Raw genomic sequence first — 20689 nt, forward strand, 5'->3', positions numbered from 1 at the left:
TTGAAATCTTCAAGTTAGAGGCTAAAGTTCAAAGATACTTATTTCAGTGGAGTCGACCTTTAAGCCGGGGTCAGCTGAAGCTCAGAGAGCCGACTGACATTTAAAGCTCACTTGATCTGCTGTTGTGCTAAAACACGGCTGCAGAATCGAATCTGTGTCCCCGAGCCTGTAACACAAAGACACACAACATCAAACTGAAACAAATACTTCAGCTTCTTTTTGTAGCAGCTGAAGTGTCTTAAACCTTAACCTCGAAGTCAGCCGTGATTATTTTTGACTGTAAACCTGGATGCATGTTTAGAATCTGCTGCAGACCTGCTGTCAGGTTCATGTGAGGTTAAACGTCCCAAAGAGCTGCCACGTCACCCCAGCCTCGGGCGCCTGTTGTCAAACAGCCTGTAAACCTGTTGCCTAAATGAATTAAAGAGCTGATAAAAGTGTTGTGCAGGATTAAAGCGTGCCAGTCTGCAGCTGACACCCGACACCACCTACACACCCGCTCTTCCACTCGGCTGCGCTCACAAATAGATCAGCTCAGCTTCACAGTTCTGGGCACGTAAAGGACGAGGCTCATAATGAGGAGGCTCACTCGTAGCTTGCTGCCCAGCAGGAAGGACAGAAGAACCAGGATCCGGCATGTCGGACCAGTCGGCGTTTGAGACGGACGTATGGACCCTGACCCGGTTTGTCATCGAGACGGGGCGCCAGGCTAAAGGGGCGACGGGTGAGCTGACCCAGCTCATCAACGCCATGCTGACGGCCATCAAAGCAATTTCATCTGCTGTGCGTAAGGCAGGCTTGGCCCACCTGTGAGTATCACCTACGTACAGAGACAGTTCAGCATGCGGGGACAAAGCTGTGCGTGAACTTTGCTGTTGGAGGTCGGCCTCCGTCACAGAGCTGGTGGAGCGACTGGCTGTTTGTGTTCAGTGTAGGAGCCGTCACAGATAAATCTCCTCTGATTTCAACACTGCACAATAAGAATGAACGGAGGCTTTGTGCTGGATAAAGGTCGCACCGCTGCAGTGAAAGCAGCACACACAGCTTTGTGTGATTTCAACACTCTAATCGTGACTTTAATAAAAGATGGTGCAGTGAAAGGACGGAGCTGTGCGCATTGTTAAAATTCTTTAAGGGCAGGGGTGTCAAACACGCGGCTCCGGGGCCAAAACAAGCCCATCTGAGGGTCCGAGTTGGTCCGCTTCACGACTGAAGTGTGAACAGAGCAGCGATTTTAAGATCTGGACAAATGGCTCAAATCATAAAAGCATAAAATGATTTAGTGTGAAGTCACAGATCTGCTGGTCCGACCGACTGGAAACATTTACCACATTTAATTAAACAAAGCTCGTTTTTCTGAAGACATGTCATCATCATTTTTCATTGGATATCTTAATAAAAAGTGTCCATGTATGTCACATTGTGCAGGAGTGTCAGTGGTGGAGCCCGCCTCAGGTCAATGTGGGGTTGCAGGCGTGACCCTGACAGCCCGCTTTACAGTTTAGTGTGTCTGGTTTGTTTAAAGCTGCAGGCGGATCCCAAAGCACCGCCTGCTGACATCGTGCCCGCCCGTGAAGAAAGCATCATCATCAGAGAGCTTACATAACCAATCACAGCTCAGTGAATGGAGTTCGCTTCACACGTGATCTCCAGTTGAAGAAACCACTGTGGGGGAAAATGCAATAATGAATTTTTCTGTGACTAACTGAATTTCTCTGCTCAGCCGGATGTGAGCAGGTTTGCGCTCAGTCAGGTGTCCTGTGTGTGGGCGTGGCTAACGTGTGGCTGCTGATTGGTCCGTGCAGGCAGGGTCTGGCGGGCGCTGTGAACGTGACGGGGGACGACGTGAAGAAGCTGGACGTGCTGTCGAACGACCTGGTCATCAACATGCTGCGGGCCTCCTACAGCACCTGCTGCATGGTGTCTGAGGAGAACAAGGAGCTCATCGTCACCCCCCAGGAGAAGAGGGTAAGCAGCCACCTCACAGCCAGGTGTCTCTGTTCCACCCTCACAGGTGAGTCCATCTTTATCCTCTGATGAATCACATCTGTGGTGATGGGCGTGACCTCGTCCAGTCAGTCAGGACTGGTGTGACACCTCACCACATCTAAGCCGGGGAGATCCAGCTCAGTATGAAGAGAAGATTTTGCACAACGAGGAGCCGAGCTGTGGAGCATCGAGCTACTTTACAAGCTTCAAGGTTTTCTTTTAATTTGTCACCATTTTAAACCAGACAGTCGGTCCGTGTCTCATAATCACAGCACTCAGATTAAATTCAGTCAGCACAATACAGCTTTGTGCTGTTAGCTTAAAACTCAGTCAGATTTCTCACACTTGAATTGCTTTATTATGGCAGAAGAATTCAGTTAGAGTATGAAATTTAAGGTTGAGGAGTAGTTGTACCGGCGGATGTCCACAGTCCGGAGTTACAGAGAAAAAAGAAATGTTCCTTTGTGCACAGATTTATGGCTCTAACTGTATTAATCACCCACAACATCGCAGGTGGACGAGTGAAATCTGGGATCTGGATGTTTGAATGACGTCATGCATGTTCTGTCTAAGGAGCTCGGAGACAAGCCCTGTGGGAGTGTCCCCAAGAGGGTCATGGACCCCCTATTGATCCTCCACCTAACTGTACGAGCCACAGTGTGAAAACGGGTGTAGGTCACAATCAGCCAAGGTTGCAGGTGAAGCCCAGCCCCAGGCCCAGGATGTGAGTGGGCATTCAGGCGTCTGGGAACGATCTCAAAACTGGATTATAGATGACAGACGGTTGGTGTCATAAGCCCCGCCCTCTGTTCACAGATGGCGTTCACAGTGGACATAGATGCTTCTTTCACTCCTCTTTCAAACCATCTGTCCTCTCTGTCCAACATGTGAACATTGGCATCCTCAAGAGTGACCTTTGACCTTTAGATGCAGGTGGATGGCCGTGTTCTGTACTAATCGCTCACCGGCTCCAGTGGTGAGCGAGTCATGTGATCAAATATGTGGGACGTGTTGGTTCTTTCAGTGGCTGTAGTGACGCATTAATACAGCACACTGAGTGATAAACACGTTATTCTGAAATAATATGATTCCAGTCTAACAACCGACACTTTGTTTATTTCCTGTTTACTTCCCGTCTCTGCCCCTCACCCCCAGCACTGGTTTTAGATGGCTGCATGACTCATTCACTTTTATTTGGAATTAATTTATTATTATCGTCATATTTCATTATTTAGTGTGTTTCTCCACAGGGGAAGTATGTGGTCTGCTTCGACCCTCTGGACGGCTCCAGTAACATCGACTGCTTGGCGTCCATCGGCACCATATTCGCCATCTACAAACGGGTGAGTCTGAGCTCAGTCTCGCCGAATCATCTGCATCACAAACATTTTGCTCCCGAGTCAAGGAAAACAGCCAAATCCTGGTACTGAATGAAGTCACAAGTATTTCAAACCATCAACAGTAAAATATCTGAGTACATTTACTGTGATTACTTTAAATATATTTTCATTATACAGCTTTTGTGCTATTAAGTTACTTATTAGTTACTTGGGTAAACAGTCGCGCATCAATGATGCTGTGCAGTAATAACAGGACACACAGTGTCCACACTGATTTTATTCCTATTTAAATATTAAGATTTCCTGCGTCTCCCACCACACGCCTTTTTATCGATCACTCCGCTACCACGTTTTTCAAAATCCAGGAAATGTTCTCATACTGTGAAGCTGCCGTCTGTAACAGAACCATCTATGTTGCTCGAGTCTTTAAAGGCTTCTGGGATTTTCAGAAACTTCAGATTTCTGCAGGGTCGAGGTGCAGTAACATCCTGCAGACACAAGAGGGCGCTGCTGCCCAGCTAAACCTGGCTTCTGAGCGCTTCTGATTATTTACAGCTGCAGCCTGCTGAGCTTTTTCAACATTGCACAACACCCAGACAGGCCTGCGTGAGGTTTATACCATGAACCCTGGTGTGATTCATCCACATGTTTTATTCTGAAATGAGAAAAACGTTAATCTGATGTCAGTTTGTGAGTTTTTGGTTGGATGCTACAGTCTTTGTCCACTGAGGCACTCAGTCTGTGAGCAGTTTGCAGATAATCTCTCAGGTCTGCTGTTGTTTTTCCCTGCTGTGATGTTCAGATCTCAGAGGGGGAGCCCACCGAGAAAGACGCCCTGCAGCAGGGCAACAACATCGTGTGCGCTGGCTACGCCCTCTATGGCAGCGCCACCCTGGTGGCCCTCAGCACAGGCGCCGGGGTCAACTTCTTCACGCTCGATCCTGTGAGTACTGCTTTCTTTGGCAGAAACAATAAACCAGAGAAACGGGAAAAGCACGACTGTGAGGGATTAACCACGAGTTTATGAGATTATCACTGACACAAGGAGCCATGAGAGAAAAGGGCCCTTCAGGTAACGTCACGTGGCGCTCTGTGGAGGTGTGGAAACCTGTGACCGCATCTCACTCGTGTCACATTCTGGGTTTCAAAGGTAAAAAGAGTCTAAACAAAGATCACGTACACATCTTCTCATCATTTTTCAGCATCTTGGGTCTTCTTGTCTCAAATATGCAAATTTCCTGATGCTTCCTGTTTTACTTCCTGTCTGTCTGAGTGTTTTTATTCCTCTCACCTGATGCTTCCTGTTTCTCGTTCTTCAGTGAGCGCACGAGTCCCGTCTCCCTCTCTCTGTTTTCCTTCCTGTGAGTTTTCCTGTTTCAGCCTGCGTCCTTCATCACGTCCTGCTTTGTGTTTTTGTCTTTTGTTGTTTAGTGAAGAACTTTGATTAATCAGCTTTTCAATAAACTTCACTTTTTCTTTGATATTGAGTTTTTTTGGTCTTTAAAAACATTTTGATCAGCCTTTTTAAAAAGCAGGTTTAGTTATGATATCGTTGAAGAAATGAGTCTCGATGCAAACAGAAATGTAGGAAAAAGAATTTAGTCCAGAAACCTCCGGAGGTCTCGACAGCTGGAGAGAGTAATGTTGTCCTGCTGAGGAGGATTGTTGTCCTTTATCAGGTATCATCAGTGTTTACAGTCGTGTGTAATGCGGCACCTTGACTTTGTAATTTAAACACCTGAACTCTTCGACCTGAGGATTTTGCTCTTAAAGGAAGGCACTGGCTAACATCTGGATTTGACCCTTTGGCGCTGGTTCACTTCTGCTGATGTTTTTCTATCCTGATCATTTCTATTGTTTCCACTGAACGTCTAACTGTTTTCTTATCAGGGCGTCGGCGAGTTCATCCTGACTGAAAGGAGCGTGAGGATCAAGCCCAAGGGGAAGATCTACAGTATGAACGAGGGCTACGCCAAGTACTTCCACCCCTCCATCAATGAATACCTCAAACACAAGAAGTACCCCGAGGTAAGAGCGCGCACGGCGTCCCACTTACTTAGAGCGCGTTGATGGTTTTAAATGTGATACCTTTAACTGAAGCTGCAGTAGAAATGCGAGCTATCGACCCACAGTGCATCTGTTCAGGTCTGCCGGCTCAAAGCTGAATCTAACACTCCTGCAGCCACAGTTCACACACAAGCAGCTGCTCGCACTCGTCATGTGAGTCCTGACGAAGCATCCGCAGGGCTAGAACACATTTACAGACTCACAGGCACAGAGAACATGTTTGTTGGTCAGTCTAGTGTTATGGTACGTGTATACTTCACTGTTAGACATGCTCAATAAAACCATTTCATTTGCTTGTTGGAGAAATTACTTCAACCCTATATGCACATGCAGTGCATTCTGGGTGATTTACAGTAAAAGACTCTCAATGCATTTGTGTAGCGAGAGCAGGTAGAGGTTACCTATGCCCTGAAACATGTGACGGGCAGTCAGCGGAGCGTGACCGGTCGGTCAGGCTGTAGGAAGGAGTGGCGGCTCGGTCAGCTGAGCTGCAGGATGGTGAAACAGCTAATGTGAGTGCACATCCTGTTCCTCAGGAAACTGCAGCAGCTTCTCAACTGGAAACTCTGCCTGCACACGCACACTCAGCACTTTGTGAAGCCTGCGCTTGTCATGAGCGTCCTCTTCATCAGCCCGGGATTCGCTGATGCTCTCGTTTTCTCATTTCAGTTTCCTTTGCCTTTGATTTTTCCTAAAAAGCAAAACAAAACCCTCCTATGTGCTTTTAGAATAACTGAAAACTCAAATTAAAAGTGGTGCATTGTGTCACGTGTGAGACATGACTCTGTCGACGCTTCGTGGGTTTGGTTTCAAACACAAAGACCAAGAAACTCCACACAGCAGCTACAGGATGACGTCTCGTCACACGAATCTATAGGAAAACAACCTCTGTGGGATTATGTGTATTAAATGTAACGCTACCATAACAAACTAGCACTCTTACATGTTCACACAGCATAAAACACACACACACACACACACACACACACACACTAAGGTGGGTATATTCGAGGGTGGTTTTGTGTTTTTGCAAAAGTCCATTCTGCACACGCTGCAGTTCCCATCAGGCCGAGTTTGCGTCACAGCAGATTTTCTGCTAATATCTCTTCTGTGAACACTCATTCATTCACATTACACTTCACACAGCGCATCATGAGCCAGCACAATCCGTCAGTGACCACAGAGTTACTCACACTCTGTTTCTTTATGAAACAGCAGATCTTCAGTCACGAGGTTAAAGTGAAATCAACACTTTCTGAATGCCGCGCAGGGAAGTTTTCAGTCTCTGCTCCTTTTTTAAACCCGTCAGTTTCTCACCTGCATGAAGGATCGTTCACAAATGTAACGTCTGCATTTGAAAAAGCTTTATTTGTTTACAGCGGAGCAGCCGTACAGAGTCAGGTGACCAGATTTCAACACTAAACAAAACTCGCCCTGATCACTGCTCCCAGATCAGCACCCCTGCTGCTCAGGACGTCTCTCAGCATTAATATGCCTCAGATCATAAATCATACGTTCACACGTCACACCCTCGATAACTTCCCCTCACTCTCTGCTCGCTGCTCTTTCTTGTGACTTCGTTATTTTATTTTAGGTAGTTTCGCTCGAGGTGGATTTTTTTCTTTTCTTTTCGTTTTGATCGTGTGTCATGTTTGGGAAGCCCTGCTTTACTTTGCACACACACACACACACACACACACACACACCCTTATGGGATGTGACTCAGCAGGCACATGACTCTACATCATGTCGTGCCGGTCAGAACACGAACCTCGCTTGGTGGGAACTCCACACACCTTCGACTGCTCGCGTCACATGACGTCGTCACATTTTAACCTGTTAAACAACAAATTCTGAGAATAAAGTTCACTGAGAAGAATATTTAATCACAAAGTCATTTCATTCAGACGTTACTTACAGGTCAGTTTTTAAAATGCACTCGTAGTGATAAAGCTGGAGTGTTGAACTCAGGTTTGCCACGGTGACACGCTGGTCACATGACGCTGTTGCTCTACAGCTCTTTGTTTTTAAATGGTTGTAATATCTGTAATACACAGTTATTTGACAGTGACCACAGGAAGTAGATAAACTAATGCTTTACATCCAAGAATCAGCCAACATAAAATACCAGTCACAAACTGGGAAAACTGTAAAGGTCACAGAATCTCTGGGAATGCTAATGCTAATGCTAATGGAATCTGTGTGTTTAAATTTATTTCTTAAAATAAACCAAAATGTGATGTGGAGCATAGAAAATGTGAAAGTCACATTTAGTTTAGTGACATTTAAGATGAATTTCTCTCCTGCAGGACGGCAGTTCGCCCTACGGAGCGCGATACGTGGGCTCGATGGTCTCAGACATTCACCGCACCATCGCTTATGGAGGGATCTTCATGTATCCGGCCAATGAGAAGAGCCCAAAGGGAAAGGTAACCACTGAGAAGGCTGCAGCTGTTCAATGGGGACTCGTTGTGCTTTTGAGTGGCTTTGCATGATTTACCAATCAGAATAATGCTTATTTATCTTACATGGGGCCTTGGTGTAGCAGGTGTGCCTGACATGAAAGTGATATCGACTCTCACTGACATCACGCAGAGCCCAGAAGAGGAAAAAAAGTTTTCAGAGCAGTCTGAGGTCTGAGGTTTTGGCTCTCGGGGATTTCTTGCTTATACACTGAACTCATTATCTGAATCTTTGGCTGTGTTTAGTATCAGCACGCATCAGTAACAGTGTGAAGAGCAAAGCAGGTCCCCTTTAATGGGTTCACTCCACAAAAGAAGAAACAAACGTGTGTTTCAGTTTTAAATTTGTTTTAACTCCAAAAGTTTGATTGAAGTTTTTGCTCCAAAATGAAATGACTCTGACTGTGACGTGTGACCAGACACTGCCGTGGATGTGTCCGTGGACTAATCCAAGGTTGTCCTGAGATAAATGAAGCTCAGAGGCAGCAGAGACTGGTGGTAAAGAAAACCCACAAACCTCATGTGTCAGTGTGCATCCAGGCAGCTTCCCTCTGTGAGCGCTTCGAACACAACATCTCTCATATTTCCACCATTATTTCCTGGGCAAACACGAGCTACAGCTGCTGAGCGCCAGTTTCAAAAACAGCAGCAAATAATAACTCTTAACATATGATTAATATATTATAAGATGTAAACTGAATACAGGGGAAATCACAGGCAGCAGGCAGCTGTGAACAAACCTGTGCACTGCAGTGAAGACGGGAATATGAAACTCAGACTGTCTAGTTTCAGCACATAGTCACGACCTGCTCGTTCACTGCCGGTGTTATTATTGAAATACTGACGAAGAGCATTTAAAAGTAACCTGGAAACAAAAAACTTTCACATTTTGGCCAAATTTAGGGTATTTTTTTAATGCTTAACAAAAGCACCACGTAAACTCCCAAACATGCCCCCCATCAAAAAGTTAATGTCTTTCACAAGCAGGTGTCTGAATTCTGATCTGACTGATGTATATAGCTGAATGTAACAAATACAAATATATAAAACACTAAATGGTAAATGTATTTGAATAGTGCTTTACTAGTCCCTAAGGACCCCAAAGTGCTTTACACATTCACACACTGGTGATGGCAGCTACATTGTAGCCACAGCCACCCTGGGGCGCACTGACAGAGGCAAGGCTGCCGGACACTGGCGCCACCGGGCCCTCTGACCATCACCAGTAGGCAAACATGGGATTAGTATCTTGCCCAAGGACACAACGACCGGGACTGTCCGAGCCGGGGCTCGAACCCGCAACCTTGTAACCTTCCGATTACAAGGCGAACTGCCAACTCTTGAGCCACGATCGCCCCCTTACACTAGATCAAATGCTCCAGCTGAGAGCTTTTAGTGGGGATAAAACACATGCTGTCAGCGTGCCATAGCGCTCCAATAAAGACACTCTACATGACCTTTGGAGGTGAAGTTCTGTGTGCTGGACAATCACCAGATGTGTGAATCTGCACAGTTTTATTGCCCCACAAATCGAGCAAATGCACTGCGTTCTGGTTTTTCATAAGTCAGCGCTGTGGGACGGACGCCTTTCCAAAGCTCAGCTGTGAAGAAAGAGGAGAAGGCTTTCCTAAAGGTCAAGTGGCGGTTGAAAGGTCACGAATCAGAAACGGTTTATGTGGATTTGATGGACACAAGAAAAGGAAATGCAGCCACAATAAAAACTAAGAAACTACTCCACTTCCCAATTCTGAGAGAATTTTCTTCCTTTTTTCTTGTTGTCATTCTCTAATATTGCCAGGAATCAGCCCACTACATGTGAGAGTCAAAGAAACAAGCGTGTCTCAGAAACAGAATCCAGGCTTTAAGTCTGACGTCATTATTTCCGGGTCCAATCGCCACTTCAGGGCCCAAAGTCACACAAACACTGCGGCATCAATGAGAGTTAAAAACTGTCTAAATTCTTTCATCTTTAATAAAATGATCAGCGTTGCTGCTTTACCAGGTGTAACAAAGTTTAACATCCAGGCATCCATGAAAACAGAATTTATTACATTTAACAGAGTTAGAAGTTAGCAGGAAGTTAGCTCGCTAGCTTCCACCTCAGCATGATATAGCATGTTCTGACTGACAGATTTATGAAAGAAATCAAACGTACAGCTCTGCTATCACTTCCAACATAAATGAAGACAGAAACTAAACAGCAGTGACGTTTGTAGGGTTACTGAAGTTGGGCTAGCTGCTATATAATGATGTGCTACGTGATCGCTAGCGACACAGCTACGTTAAATTCAAATCGTATTTGTCACATACACAGTCATACACAGTACGATATGCAGTGAAATGCTTTGCTGTGACCTAAAGAAAAAAAAAAGACTATGAATAGGATAGGAAATAAATATGGAAATGAAAAAGGGTAAATTTAACTAGGAAGGAATAAGATAAAATATATAAATTAAAGTTAAAAATAAGATAACTGTACAACAAAATACACAATATAGAAATATAGAACAATAACAGCAGCTGAGGATAAACACAGTGAAGCTGGAGGATGAACGCTAACTTTTTCCCACCCGGTAAAAGTTAACAGGAGCTTGTTCAGGTTAAACAGATACGAAGCATTAAAACATGTTAAAAACACAACAGCCTTAATAAACATTTGGACCCGGATGCAGGGTTCATGCGTCATCACTTAGACGATAACAGATCGCGCTGGGACCTGTGCGTGTATTATGTGAGGTTATTGGTGCCTCTGATTGTTAGTCTGGGGTTCGTATCCCGTTTGTTGCGTGTCCAGAGTCCAGCACTCATTCGGTTTTTATCCGTGATAATTAAAAACTACACATGAACACGAGTCTGTCCTGATGATCGCCTGCGACATGTTGGTGGTCATCTGCAAACTGTAGCTACACAAAACTGGAAACGTGCTGTTGTGAGCCTCGGCTGCACTGTGAGGTGGTTATCAGTCTCAGAGTGAATATTTACCATCTTTAGAAATGATTCAGCGGTTCAGATTCCAGCTGTGACCTTTAGCTGTAAACAGCTGCGCTGATCTTTTCAATATTAACGCAAGTGTGTCCTTTTTTTCTTCTTCTCCTTGAAGCTGCGGCTGCTTTACGAGTGCAACCCCATCGCCTTCATCATCGAGCAGGCCGGTGGCCTCGCCACCACGGGCACTCAGAGGATACTGGACGTTCAGCCTGAATCGCTCCACCAGCGGGTGCCCTTTGTCGTCGGCTCACCTGATGACGTCAACGAGTACCTGTCCTTCGTCAAGAAGTTCTCATAAAGCTGCGGGAGCCTCGATTGGCTGAAGATTCTTAAAATGTGGTTTTCTCACAGTCGTGACCTGATGTTTTCTGCTTTAACGGTAACAGCTAAATATTCAGCTTAACCTTAAATAAATAATTAGATTTATTAACTGTGACATCATGATTTATGAAAGCGCCTGTGTTGGGTCATATATGCTGCATAAAAACAAAGAAATATGACACCAGAAAGAATCAGGGTATCATTGTTTTTGACTTTTTTTTTTTAGCAAAAATCCTCTGACTGTTGCCACGTGCTCAGAGGGACATGTGATTTTAGGGTTTCCTCTGCACGATCGCAGGGCCTTTAGCTTCCAGCATCCTCCAGCTGCAGAGGCCACTGTGGTTATTTAGTGCTAAATAAATAATAAATAAATTAAATAGAAAAGTGAGAATTCACATATCTTTAACAGTTGGCCTTAAAATACCACGAACCAGTACGACAGTAATCAGCTGGGTTTTTGTTTTGTAATCTAAAGCTATCACCATAATGTTCCTAGCATGAATGTTAACTGAGGTTTCATCCTTGTTAACATCTGGTAATCAACCAGTAGAAGTCAATAATGATCATCAGTCATGAAGTGTAGTTTTTAGGTGCTTTTTATACTTGAAATATTTGGTGGTTTGAAGTAAAGAGCCTCATCTATTGACCAGAAGGCTGTTGGTTTGATCGCTGGCTCCCCCTGCTCGTATGTTAGAGGCGTCTTTGGATGAGATACTGTAAGAAGTGCTCAGATTTATGAGAAAAGCATTATGGAAGCAGTATTTACTGGGTCATGTTTCCTTCTCACTTGGCACCTTTGTTGATCAGAAATCCACGAGATCCCACATACTGTGAGCTCGTTAGCCTCATTGCTTTACATTTTAAAACCAGCAGAAGCACAGAGCTTTGTTGCATCGCTAACATTAGCTAACTTCATTAGCTTTCTAGAGCAATACTGTGACTTCTGCAGGGACAGAGTTTAATGTTGACATCAGTTTGATTATAATCAGATGAGGAAAGCGCTCGGGGTGAAACACGTCTTTAAAAACAGTCCTGAGTCCAGACTAGTGTTTTAAAACTTTAATTGATCACAGTAAAAGTAGAAAAGAAATCATTTACAATGACCATAGCAAGCGGTAACGATCACTTACCTAGTACATATTTACAGAGAATAAAACAATGAGCTAATTTTTTCCTGACAACATGAAGTAGCAGAAAACAAAAAAAGGGCAATTTCCCTAAAATCAGTGTTATTGGTGGTGAGACCTCAGAATCGCCTGCGTGTCTCACGTCGACTGCAGCGTCGTCCCTCCTGTCCAGAGTATTAGAATAAAACCACTACGGTGCTACGAGGTGGAGCCGGCCTCACACCAGAGGGTAGCTGGCTGCGGTCGCAATACCACAGTGGTTCTGTCGGTCTTTGGCCATGTAGACGTAGCCTTTGTCTCCCCACTTCTCACTCCAGCTGCAGAGAGATAAGAAAACAAAAGTCAGGAGGTGACTGGTTTTGGTTCCTTTGTGATGCAGAGACGACGATACAAAGGGCCTGAAACAGTCCTATTTACATTAGAACGACTCTCATATCAGCAGAGCGTTTTGCATCAGGCTGAGAAGTCTGTGACATTTAGGAGCTTTAACACCAACTGGAAGTGAAATTCATCAGCATTGAAAGGAAGAAGTGAAACTACTCTTGTTGAGTGGATTTTACACACTTGAAGGCCGAGCACGCTGCAGCTGTGAAAGCCTGACTGACCTGTTCTTGACGATCCAGTACTTCTTGCCGTCCACATCTTCTCCCTCAAAGCCGTAGCCCACCAACAGCACGCCGTGGTCCAGCTCCTCGCTGCTGCAATCTGGCTCATAGTAGATTCCTGAAATTTAAAGCCACGAGTCAAACCTGCAGCTCAGTTTGAGCATGAAACCTGACGCAGGAAGATCTCGTCAAGTCAACTACTCCTCTCCTGTCCGTGCATTTTATAAGCTTTAAGTTAAAATGTGTTTTATAACTGGCAAACACTGACCTGACTGGTAAAACTGGAAAGACATGTGGCCAGCATCAATGGCGACTGAAATGGGTCCAACAGCAGCAACGGCCTTCATCAGAGCATGCTCACTGCCGCTCTTAATGTCTGTGAACCCGGTGTCATTGACAGAGTTGTACTGGGGGTCGTAATGGCACTTCTGGTCATCCTGTAAGAGGGAAGGTGGTGGTGAGTGAGGATAACACTGAGCGCTGAATCAGTGTTCTGTGGTTAGCTCTTTTCTTTAAAAAACTAATAGATGAATTAAATCAGTGACTCAATTATGCCGACAACTGATAAGTAAACTGCTGACAGGTCAGTAAAAGACAAATTACTTCTTTTCATTTGTGCTGAGGACACGTGAGATACGTACGGTTCCCAGGTAAGGGTAGGACTCCTCAGAGTCCAGGCCCTGGTTGTCCTTGACGTACTGGAAGGCCTGGTCCATCAGACCTCCGTTGCAGCCCTCGTTACCCTCGGGTTTGGAGCATTCCACCAAGTTCTGCTCGCTCAGCGACACCATCTTGCCGCTCTTCTTGAACTGCTGACCCTCCAGAGCTCCGGTGGCACTGAAAGCCCAGCAGGAGCCACACTGACCCTGAGGAGAACAGACAGGACACGATGATGGTGAAGAAATGAAAGCACACAATGTGAGAGTTTTGTGGCTGTAAACTTCTGCATAAACTTAAGAGCAAAGGCAGAGGGGACTAATCGAACGACAGAAAAGAAACGTATACACCCACTTGCTGCACCTTGGCCTGTTTACAGTGAGCTGGCTCCACCTGTTTGACAGCACCGAGTGAAAAATGTATGTCGAGGGGCGGAGAGAACAGGCTGTGCACTCATGGAAGGAGGGAGGAGGGGCATTGGTGTGAGTGCAGTAAATAGATAAGCTGACTGCTTGCAGGGTATTTATTATCTTCTTGCAAAACATTTACAGCAATGCCCTTCAACACATTTGGAACAATGCACATGACATCAGGCTTAATGCAAACAGCTGATGTAAAGAGGTGCGTCTGCATCTCCAGCAATGCAAATCCTGAAGATTTGCATTGTGGAATTTTACTGAAGGAAAACGGACCACACTGTGGTCATGAAACCTGCAGGTTGTGCAGGATGACTCAAAAAAAAAAAAAAAAAAAAAAAAATCACCTAAAGGCATTTATCAGACAGCCACAGCACACCTGATGTGCACCAGTCTGGTTTGTTACAACCACACGAGGTGTCACCTGAAAAAGCCTCCGTCTGCCTCCTACTTGCAGCCTGATCTAGTCTACAGTCTGTAAAAACCAAGGAAGCTCCACCTTAATTACGCATGTGCTGCCACAGGGCCTCGAGCAACCAGGGTGAAAAAACCAACAAAACAGCTGTTACCTGGTCCTTAACGGGAGTCACGTAGCCCTTATCCCTCCAGTCCAGAGAACGAGGGGCCTCCAGGAAGTTGGGCTCCAAGAACAGGGACCCCTTCACCTTTCTCTGTGCTTCATGCTTGTAGCCGTTCATGAGCTGCCTGAACTCCTCGTTGGTCTGTGGGAACAACGTCAGGAATGTAAATAAAGCGACATCATGCTGCACTTTACACCTTCAAACTTCTAGATCACCTTTATTTTTGCATGAGCCATGTTTTCCAGTGATATCTCCCTCATTCATCTTTCCAAAGGTTTAAAAGAGCCTTGATAAGTTTCACCATACAAGAGTGCGTGCCTGTGTGTGTGTGTGTGCGCAAACCGCTGGCTCACCATGTCTCCAAAGTGGTTCATGCCCAGGCGGTAGGTGTGTTTGCCCATGGAGTGCTCCAGGTTGTGCAGCTCGACCGTCTTCAAGTTTTTCTCCCACACCATCCTCCTCCAGCCCTCCTCCTTCTGCAGAGACAAAACTCAGTCAGGCCTCCTCCGCTGGACAGAAGAGCACCAGGTTTTACAGAAAGAACAACAATGCATCACCTCGTGGTATTTTTTAGCGTGCCAGCTCTTCCACAGGTTCCAGTGCTCATCCAGCTGTGGGTCCAGATGGGGGGCTGAGAGGACCGAGCTCAGGCCAACGGCCAGTGCAGCCAGCAGCAGCTTCATCATGGCTCCTACTGCAAAACAAGAAAACAGCGTCAGGATCAGATTTCAGAGGCGCGATTCTGAAGAACTCAGTCCTGGAGGTCTTCGCAGAAACACGGTTACTCAACACAGTCCTTTTCTTATTTATCACAATGACTAAGTAGTAAAACACATTCCCGGCAGCGCAGTCATATCCTTCCTCCCCCCGGGCCAAATGTGGGGCAACAGTTAGGCCAAACACACAAAAGGAGCCCGCTGGATCCCGGGAATAAAAGAATAATAATCATCAAAGTGTATCCAAGAAAATCGATGCTGCCGATTTCCTCATCGCCATTTTCCTGCACATTCCCGAACGGAAACGAGGCCAGACCCCGACAATGAGCAGAGCCTGTTTGTGTTTGTGCAGAGTCACGGGATAGGCTGTCCCGGCGCAGAGCCAAGAAACCGGGCCATCACCGAAACTACTACCAGGAAACCGAAAAGAAAACCAAAACTTGACCAGCATCCGGCCAGAAACACCACCTGATCCACAGCGGGACGGGGTCCCGGCTTTTCTTAATCTATTTAACGCGAAGAGGCGAAAAAGCAACGATGGCTGCCACCGAAGCACAAACCGCAGATCACAGCACACACAGCCGAACGAAATACAAAGCGATGGGTGTGATGGAAACAACAGCAAAATGTTGATTATCATCGCTAAAAAAACATTAAATTAAAAACGTGCTAAATTACAGATTTTTAAAACGGACACTGGCACGATGTTTATGCTAGGTTTAAAAGGCGAAAGAAATATCCCACAAATAATTCTGATTAAACTTCCTGTTTCTAAAACGTAACCGTCAGACCTGAAAACGAGATTAAAAACTTCACTTACTCTAAAAACTCTCGACGCTGAAAGTGAAGAAAAATAACCTGCTGCAGTAACGCTGCGCTAAACTTTATAAAGGCTGGACGGACACCCAGCTGCTCCGAGGCTGCCCTGTGATTGGTCCGCTCTTGTTTGCTCCCAGGCTCCGCCCACACGGGGTCTGATGTCATCATGGCAGCACGTGATTGTCCCCTCACCAGCCTGCGGGTAGCTGTTGTTGTTGTCGATAGTTTTTTAGATAAGCGCGATTTTAAAAAGAATCGATTTAATCAGCGTGTTCTTGTTTGAACGTGTTTTCAGTCGCAGAGCCTCTGATTCATCCCAATGCTGCTCAATACCGCTGATTACAAGACAGAAGGATTCAGGAAAACACTCAAAAGTACACCCAGCAAACTATTAGTAACAATGATTAGTAATAACGATTTATTCTGTGTGACTGAAAACACGTCTGCTTTTGTACTTTTATATTTCTGTGGTGTGTGGGGGACTTTTAAAAAAAGTTAAACTGGTAAATAAATATACTGTTACTGAAAGTGTGTGGAGAGACTGAAGTGAAACCCCCACAGAGAACCAGGCCTGCAGGTTTTCTGCTGCATTTGTTGTTTAACCAGAGGAGGAAATTAGAGAAAGGCTTCCAGATTCATCTGCAGACATGTCGTTTTCTTTGTGTGAAACTGCCACTGCAAAAATAGGTATGGACAACAAACACCCACAGAAGGCCTCTCAGTGAGTTTAAAAGTTGCACAACAACAGGAGCCTGAGATGGAGGGTAAACACTAACAGCTGAATGTTTGTTACTGGGTCATAAAGGAGATTTGTAAGGGGGGAAGTGGTGAATCTTTAGTTGTAGACAGTGTTTGTGTATGTTTTAGTATTTTCCTTCAGTGCACCCCGCCAGCACCAAATTTAAGGTTCACTCCAATAATTTTGCTGAAGTAAAAACAGGTTAAATTAATCCCTTTTTAGGTTATTATTTAATAAAAATAAGAGCTGATGATGATAGATGGAGAAGCGTAGATGATATATGATCATATCATTTACTCTGTAAAATGAAGACGGTGCACTCTGCCATCGTTTCCAAAGTATACTTTGTGATCCTTCAGGTGTTAGACTGTAACAGTCTGACAACGACCGCATTAACATACAGAGCAGCAGAGACGGGCCACATGAATATACATGAACACTGACCCTGAGTCAATCAGTGTTCATGTGATTGATAAGACTGAAGGACTCTGAACAGGCAGAGCTGTGATAGTCTGACCTCAGGAATTACATCATGACATTTAGGTTTTTATTACTCTGCAGGTTCAGATTTAAAATGCACGTAAACTGTGATGCACTAATATGTTACAACTTTAAAACACAATGTGTGGACGTTTACATATGTGCCCACTGTGGCAGGTCCGTGTGAATAAGGGAGCAACTAAAAGCAGCTTCTTCACATGATAATGCATCAGCAACAGCAGTACAAAACTGCTGCACAAACATCAAGTTCGCTCTGGATTCTGGAGGTTTTGCTGGTGTGTCTGTGGTGTGATTTCTGCACGTGTGCTCATCTTAATACCTGGACTCTTACTGGCTGTAGCTCAGATGAGTTCAATTTATTTTCCCGTGTCCAGAATCCTTCCTCACTTGACGTGGCAAAAAACGCTGCCATGGACGAGCTGCTACAGAAACAACAACTTTATAATTTAGGACCTCCGAGATCTTTCGTGCAGCCCATCAACACGAAGATGGATGTTTGGGCCTGAAAAGTGACGCCAAAGCAGAAGTTGCATGTAGTTTGATAACAGTTGTTTCTCTTTCTTTGCTTTGAACCCAGCAAACGGGTGAACGCTGGTCGGAGTGTTTTGCTGCCTTTGAGCAGAGCCGGGTTTCATTTCTCCTGCTGGTTTCATCCTTATGCTGCGATACGGCTTTAGTTTCATGTTACCTACATTACTGCAGCGGGATGCTTCTGAACTGCATTTCCCCAAACTGGTTTCAGCACACTGAGTCTAAACCACACAGTTAAATACCAGCAATGCACATCAAACACAGAGTATAGAGTGCCAGCAGCAGACACATCAGCAGTGATTCATCCACATCTGCCCCTCTGTCTGTCATGCATCTGTGTGGTCACTTATAGGAAGCGGTTAAATTAGCGCAGCATCGTTCTTTACTGTACAGCAGTCTAAAAAAACACTGTGTCCTTCCTTGCATGTGTCTCTGCTGCTGAGCACAGCAGGCATATGACTGAATGTGTTGCTCAAGCCGTGGCACACATGACAGCAACTGGCCGAGCGTTTTCTGTGCGGTCATCCACCCAAAGCTTCTCTCAGAGGAATCTGTCAGACACGATAACTTTATCAGCATCTGTTTCCAACAAGTTTATCGAAGAAGTGTGATTTAAATCAATCAAGCATGCTGCAGGGGAGCACACACAGTGCTGGCCTATGAATGGATTTTCCTTCATGGGTCACAAACAGCACAGTCTGAGCCATCATGTGGGCCGGACCAGCAAAGAAGCTAACTCCAAATGTTTCTGTGTCACAAGAATATTTCAGATTCATGCGTCACCCTCTTACAAAACCATGAACCATCAAAGATGTTTCCCAAATTTGGCCGGTTTGGATGAAGCAAATTTAGATTTCTACATATTTTCTCATAAACACAGATGAGCACAGTAGCAAAGTCAACGCATGGAAGTGAAACAGCTTTTACACTTTGAACTAACTGCAACGTAAGAAAGATTAAGGCAGCGAGGACCAATGAGAAATAAGATCAGAATTAAAAGACTGTGGAGTTTGGATGTGCCGCTCTGAGCACGAGAGCCTCTCAGTGTTTTTGTAATGTGCAAAAATGAAACTATGTTTAGTTCCTAAAACTAAAAAAACTCATTATGCAGAATCATTTTATTACTGGCTCATGATGGTTTTATCATTGTGTAATATTTTAATGCTGCGGATGAAGACGTACGGGTGAACTTTGTGAACTGTAAATGTTTCTGTCATCGAGGCGACACATTCCTCTGATTAGGATGTTTAATCAGCTCAAACACTCCGCCGGGTTATCAGCTGCTGCGCGCGTCTGCCGACCCCGAAACAAAGGTTAACACACGGCCAGTGATCAACACAACAGGCCCATCACTCAGTGACACTGATGATTGTCAGTGATTGTTTCTGTTCACAGTCATTCAAACGTCTGCAGTCGTCCAGGAATCGCTGGAGGTGCAAACAGCCTCATTACTCACAGAAACACTGAAGTACTCACAGAAATATTTCAGCACACAAGAGTGAAGTCAAAGCAGCAAAGAGCCGAATGTAGAAATGTGAAATAAAAATCAGGCAAATTTAAATATTCCAAACTTTTAAACTATTAGAATGAGAGAAATTCATTTGCTCTCATTTATTAAAATAAAATAATGCAAAATAATAAAATAAAAATAAAATAACAAAACTGGTGATTAAATTTGATAAAGTAAAAAAAAAAAGAGCAACTCATTAACGTGAAAAAGCAGCAGTCAGATGAAAGTGTGTCCACGGCGTTACGTGAAGCGTGCACGTTACAATCAGCCACGAAGAGCAGAGGTCACATGAGTGTTTGCAAAGAGTCGTAAATGTTTGCTTTCATAAAAAAAATGTATTTTTATTTATTTAATTATTCGTGTTTATGTTGCTTCACTTTTTCATTTCAGTCATAATTAATATTTCTTAAAAATATTTTCTTTTTTGTTTGGTTTTGTTCTTTGTGTTTACATTGTTTCATATTTGTGCCAATAAGAACGTGTTACAGAATTATGATGATTTTTAACGTAGTTTCTTCCACATCACAAAAACAGGTTTCTGTTAAACAGTTCACACAGACTTTATTTTCACTGCTCATCTTAAAATGTTTTAATTTGTTCACGTGAAGCAAATATCTTGAAGAAGCTAACTGTTCCCAGATTTGTTCATTTGGGCTTTATTTACTCGGTCTGTGAAAGAATTAGCGATGCATCGGTGTGTCACACAGGCCCGTTTGGACCACCTTCATGTTTCTGGATTGGGATCATCAGAGTCACTGACGTTTTGCATTTTTGTAGTTTGTTTCCAGTGTTTTCTTTCAGATTTACTTCCTGATGATAATCTTGATTTGAGCTTTTTGTTCATGCAAACATGAAAGACGGTCAGAGGTTCTTAGTTAGCGATGCGTCGCTGTGTCGATTGAGCACGTCTGTAAGCAGAAGGCACAGATTAGGCCTCTACATCCATGTTATGTGGTCATCATGTCTTTATCTTCTGTTTTGAAAACCCCTTAAAACGAGATTTATCGTCTGATTTTGACCAGAACAGTCGGTGAATATTTAGTGGATTAAGGAAGTGCACTGCATGTATGTAATGGAGCGTATGGAGTCAGCTGATGCTTCTCTTGTTTCCAACAAACTTCCCTTTGGCTTTGCTGACAGGAATGAAACCAGTTTGTCTATACATGAAGTCTTTACATCACATCCTCGGATGACCGACACGTTTCAGCACAGTCACATGTCACGCTGGTTTTCATCTGGTCCTGACTGCGTGGAGGTAAACAACAGTGACCATGTTTAGCTGACTTGTACAGTCAGACTCCACAGCACAGCAGCTCCTTT

The 20689-nt window shown here is 44.5% G+C and overlaps 2 protein-coding genes across 2 annotated transcripts; one reads left to right on the forward strand and one right to left on the reverse strand.

The window, feature by feature from the left end:
• Nucleotides 1–83: 83 nt before the first annotated feature.
• On the forward strand, nt 84–11346 carry fbp2 (fructose-1,6-bisphosphatase 2). The gene is made up of 7 exons (XM_080894144.1): nt 84–809; nt 1806–1968; nt 3240–3332; nt 4132–4272; nt 5220–5357; nt 7706–7825; nt 10959–11346. Exons 1-7 carry the CDS (start codon nt 637–639, stop codon nt 11142–11144), a joined length of 1014 nt encoding a protein of 337 aa, XP_080750270.1. The 5' UTR covers nt 84–636; the 3' UTR covers nt 11145–11346.
• An 865-nt stretch (nt 11347–12211) lies between these two features.
• ctsla (cathepsin La) lies at nt 12212–16234 on the reverse strand. The gene is made up of 8 exons (XM_080894143.1): nt 16090–16234; nt 15111–15247; nt 14907–15029; nt 14542–14694; nt 13541–13765; nt 13168–13336; nt 12900–13017; nt 12212–12611 (listed from the first exon to the last, which is right to left on the reverse strand). Exons 2-8 carry the CDS (start codon nt 15237–15239, stop codon nt 12512–12514), a joined length of 1017 nt encoding a protein of 338 aa, XP_080750269.1. The 5' UTR covers nt 15240–15247; nt 16090–16234; the 3' UTR covers nt 12212–12511.
• Nucleotides 16235–20689: the final 4455 nt, after the last annotated feature.

The sequence above is a fragment of the Rhamphochromis sp. 'chilingali' genome (genome assembly GCF_963969265.1).
Source record: "Rhamphochromis sp. 'chilingali' genome assembly, chromosome: 10".
Taxonomy (NCBI): Eukaryota; Metazoa; Chordata; class Actinopteri; order Cichliformes; family Cichlidae; genus Rhamphochromis; species Rhamphochromis sp. 'chilingali'.